We start from the raw sequence: 4,086 nt of genomic DNA, 5'->3' as shown, positions 1-4,086 counted from the left end.
ATATATATATATATATATATATATCTAGCTGGCTAGCATAGATAGATAGCTAGCTACATAGCTAGATAGATAGATGCTTTATCCGTTCAATATATTTCTGTCTATTTTTGTTTATTCTATATATTTATATTTATATTTATATTTATATTTATATTTATTTATATTTATTTATTTGTTTTATTTGCTGCAGTTTGCTCCCTCAATGCTACCCGCATTGCTGGAGACGTCCTTGCAGGGTATAGATGCTGCCGATCCGCTGAAGACATTTGTAACTTTATCTTTTTACTCGGTTTTGTTTAGCTTCATCCCTCTCATTGATTGCAGCGGGGTGCCTGCTGCACTTACTGATCAGCAACTACAAACTGTAAATATCAAATGCTGCTCCTGATGCTCCTGCTGCTGATGCTGCTGATGCTGATGCTGCTGATGCTGCTGATGCTGCTGATGCTGATGCTGCTGATGCTGCTGATGCTGCTGATGCTGCTGATGGTGTGCATGTTGCTGCTGATGGTGATGTTGCTGCTGTTGCTACTGTTCTTGCTGCTGCTGTTACTAGTACTGCTGCTGTTGCCGTTGCTGCTGTTGATGTTGCTGCTGCTGTATGCTTCAGCACCTGCTGCTGCAGCAGCAAGATGCAGTAGCAGCACCATATCGCACAGCAGCAACACAAACAGCAGCAGCAACAGCTGCTGCTGCTGCTGCTGCTGCTGCTGCTGGCAGTTGCTTTCCTAGACCCGAATCTGGTGTGCTGCTCTCATTTGTGACTTCTTGCTGCTGCTGTTGCTGCTGCTGTTGCTGCTGCTGCAGCTGCTGGCGGATCCCAACGCGCCTCCTCCTGCGAGCTTCGTGGAGTGTACTGACAGCAGCAGCAGCGAAGAGTATGAAAGCAGCGCATGCAGTGCTGTGCTTCCTGCAGCAGCAGCAGCAATTGAGGGTCCTCGAGAGTCTTGCTGCTGCGACTGTATTCCTCCTGGGGATTGGAAGCAGCAGCAGGGGGGCCCTAAGAAGGGGAGAGGAGGAGCAGCAGCAGGTTCTGCATCTTCTGCTTCTGCTGCTGCTGCTGCTGCTGCTGCTGCTGCTGCGGAGCCCTGGGGTGTCAGGCTGCAGCATGATCTCTCTTTTCAAAGAGATATCATAGAACAAAGAGCAGCAGCTTCTTCTTTCCTCCCCGATTGGGCCCATGCCTGGCTGCAAAAAATCTTAAGTCTTGTTGAAGTCTCCTCCAAACCTGACGTAAGGGTTTAGGGTTTAGGGTTTAGGGTTTAGGGTTTGGGGTTTGGGGTTGAAGGAGCATCTCGAGGCATCATTTCCCTGTCTTTGGGTTTGACGGGTGACCCAGAGATCCTCCTCTTAAGCCCCCCTAATGTTTAGGGTTTAGGGTTTAGGGTTTAGAGTTTAGGGTTTAGGGTTTAGGGTTTAGGGTTTAGGGTTTGTGTGCAGGAGAAGAGTGGGGGTTTGATGGGTCGGGTTGATCGAGGGACGAACTTAGCTTTACGTGCTGCTAGCCAAGCTATCTTTAGTCATTTGTCGGAGGAGACAGCAGCAGAGTTAGTAGATTCATTTGTCTCTTGGGCACGCTATCCCTATCCAGACGGTGTTCGTCTTGCTGCTGTTGTTGCTCTGTCTCTTGGTGCTGCTGCACCCCACTTGCTGCTGCCGAAGCTGCTAAACCTCGCAGAGACGCAGCTCTTAGAAGGCCCTTCTTCTTCCTCCCAGCAGCAGCAGCAGCAGCAGCAGCAGCAGCAGCAGCAGCAGGAGGTGCGTGTATATGGGGTATCGTTCCCAAGGAGACAGTTAAAGACAGGATTGTCTCCTCGTAATATTGATTGGTTGCTGCGGCTGCTGTGTGCATGCATTCGTGGGTGTGGGCCTGTAGCTGTCCCTTTTCAGCAGCGGCTGCTGTCTCTAATGCATACAGTGCTGCAGCACCCTAAGAAAGATGTTTATAGGCTGGGTATTAAGCTGATGCGCAGGTGTATAGAGACTTGGGTTAGCGTGTACCCCTGGGGCCTCTCTCATTGTAGATGCATGGGTCCTAATGACTGGAGAGACAGTAAAAGGAGACAGTTGTTTTTGCTTTGTTGGGGGTCTCCTTTCTTCTTAAGAAGAGGAGCAGAAGTGCTGCAGTGGCATACACCTTCTTTTGAAGAGCTTGCTGCTGCTCAGCGTTTTGCTGCTGTTGGTCTTGCTGCTATCCGCTTCCTACTTCTTCCGCTGCTACCAGCAGACATTGCTGCTGCTGCTTCTCCTGCTGCTGCGCAGCAAGCAACAACTCTGCAAGGAGACGAAGTTGTTGCTGCTGCTGCAGCTTTCCAGACAGAAGGAGAAGACACCCAAGCAGCAGCAGCAGCAGCAGCAGCAACAGCAACAGCAGCAGCAGCAGCATGGAGCCCTATACTAGGGGACCTCGACGAGCTGCGCGGTCTCCCTGCGAATTTCATGGGTCCCTTAACAGAGGAGGAGGAGGCCCCCACAGCAGCAGCAGCAGCAGCAGCAGCAGCAGCAGCGGGAGGGAGCGTAGAGGAGAGCAGCAGCAAAACCCGAGCTCGTCTCTCTAGAGCTTTAAAGATAGCAAGGCTGCTGACGAAAGCAGCAGCATCGCAGCAAGCTGATGATAGACCCAAAAGAGTACCCATGTGGTGTGTAGTTACACCCTACGAGATGCTTCCTGCTGCTGCAGGCCCTATCTCCAGCAGCAGCAGCAGCTGCAGCAGCAGCAGCATTCAGGTGTCTCCGTTTAGAGCAGCAGCAATTGTAGAGGCTGTTGCTGGGCTTATCGTTGTTGTAGGGAGAACACAGCTGCCGCTGCTGGAGGGGCCCCTGGTGCCGCATAGGATAGCAGCAGCAGCAGCAGCAGCAACAGAAGCAGCAGCAGCAGCAGCAAGGGGATCAGGTGGAGTATCGGGATCGTGCAGCATCGCAGTAACAGCAGCAACAGCAGCAACAGCAGCAGCAGGGTCGGCTGTGCAAGACGGGTCTCTTGCAGCAGCAGATAGAACAGAAGAAGCAAAGCTGCTGCAGCGCTTCCTAAAGACATGCAGACAGCTGCTGATGAGGCCCTTCACTTCGTGGATCTATGACCTGGGGAAGATAAACAAAGACGATGCAAGCAGACACAATGCCGGATTTGAAGCGGGAGTAGAGGTACTCTCTTCTTGCTACGGTATGCTGCTGCTGCTGCTGTTGCTGCTGCTGCAGCTGCTGTTGCTGCTGCGGCTGGTGCTGCTGGTGCTGCTGCTGCTGCTGCTGTTGCTGCTGCTGCTGCTGCTGCTGTTGCTGCTGGTGCTGCTGCTGCTGTTGCTGCTGCTGCTGCTGCTGCTGGTGCTGCTGGTGCTGGTGCTGCTGTTGCTGCTGTCGTTGTTGCCGTTGTTGCTGCTGTTGTGTACGTCGTGTGGTGGTGCTACTGTAGCTGCTTCGTATGTTGTCGTTGCTGCTGGTGCTGCTGCCTTTGCTGCTGCTGCTGCTGCTGCTGATGTTGTTGTGGCTGTTGTTTCTAGCGTAGCTGTGACTGTTGTCGCTGCTGCTGCTGTTGCGGTTGCTGTTGCTGCTATTCCATCGTCTATTTCTTTGCTGCTTTTGCGCCCCAATTATTCTCTTTTCTGCTGCTGCTGCTGCTATCACTGCTGCTATTACTGCTGCTGCTGCTGCTGCTGCTGCTGCTGCTGGTGTGCTGCAGCAATATACAGCTCTGGGTTCCTGCATGACGTACCGCGGTGTGTGTGGGCCCAAGGGGTTTGCAACGCTTGGGGCTTGCGTTTAGCTTCGCGTCGCATGCATGTTGAAGTGTCTCCTTGGAGGGAAGAGCTGCTGCTGCTTACTCTTAACCTCGCTACTTATCATTATGCAGAGGCAAGCGCGAACTGTGCATGCACTTTACTGTCTCTTCGTTTCTGTCTCTATATATATCTCTCTCTGTCTCTCTCGTTGTCTCTCTTTGTCTCTCTTTGTCTCTATCTGTCTCTCTCTCTCTGTCTCTCTTTCTTTCTCTGTCTGTCTGTCTGTCTGTCCGTCTCTCTCTCTCTCTCTGTCTCTGTCTCTCTCTCTATCTCTCTCTCTCTCTGTCTATCTCTCTCTCTCTCTGTCTCT

The 4,086-nt window shown here is 51.9% G+C and overlaps 2 protein-coding genes across 2 annotated transcripts in view; one reads left to right on the top strand and one right to left on the bottom strand.

Moving 5' to 3' along the window:
- The window catches only part of EAH_00058470 (hypothetical protein), a gene marked incomplete at both ends in the record, with an annotated part of 5,976 nt that extends 3,142 nt beyond the window's left edge, over positions 1 to 2,834 (top strand). The window contains 5 exons of the mRNA XM_013397283.1: positions 191 to 268; positions 808 to 1,233; positions 1,441 to 1,773; positions 2,263 to 2,639; positions 2,789 to 2,834. Of these exons, the coding sequence (XP_013252737.1) occupies positions 191 to 268; positions 808 to 1,233; positions 1,441 to 1,773; positions 2,263 to 2,639; positions 2,789 to 2,834 (1,260 nt within the window). The remainder of the gene's footprint in view (positions 1 to 190; positions 269 to 807; positions 1,234 to 1,440; positions 1,774 to 2,262; positions 2,640 to 2,788) is intronic.
- A 193-nt stretch (positions 2,835 to 3,027) lies between these two features.
- On the bottom strand, positions 3,028 to 3,702 carry EAH_00058460 (hypothetical protein; the record flags this gene model as incomplete). The annotated part of the gene is made up of 1 exon (XM_013397282.1): positions 3,028 to 3,702. The coding sequence occupies one exon, from the start codon at positions 3,700 to 3,702 to the stop codon at positions 3,028 to 3,030; it is 675 nt and encodes a 224-aa protein (XP_013252736.1).
- Positions 3,703 to 4,086: the final 384 nt, after the last annotated feature.

The sequence above is a fragment of the Eimeria acervulina genome, genomic scaffold, assembly GCF_000499425.1.
Source record: "Eimeria acervulina Houghton genomic scaffold, Eah_scaff1320, whole genome shotgun sequence".
NCBI lineage: Eukaryota > Apicomplexa > Conoidasida > Eucoccidiorida > Eimeriidae > Eimeria > Eimeria acervulina.
The sequence above is the reverse complement of the archived record's forward strand: the minus strand, read 5'-3'. Positions and strand labels throughout refer to the sequence as shown.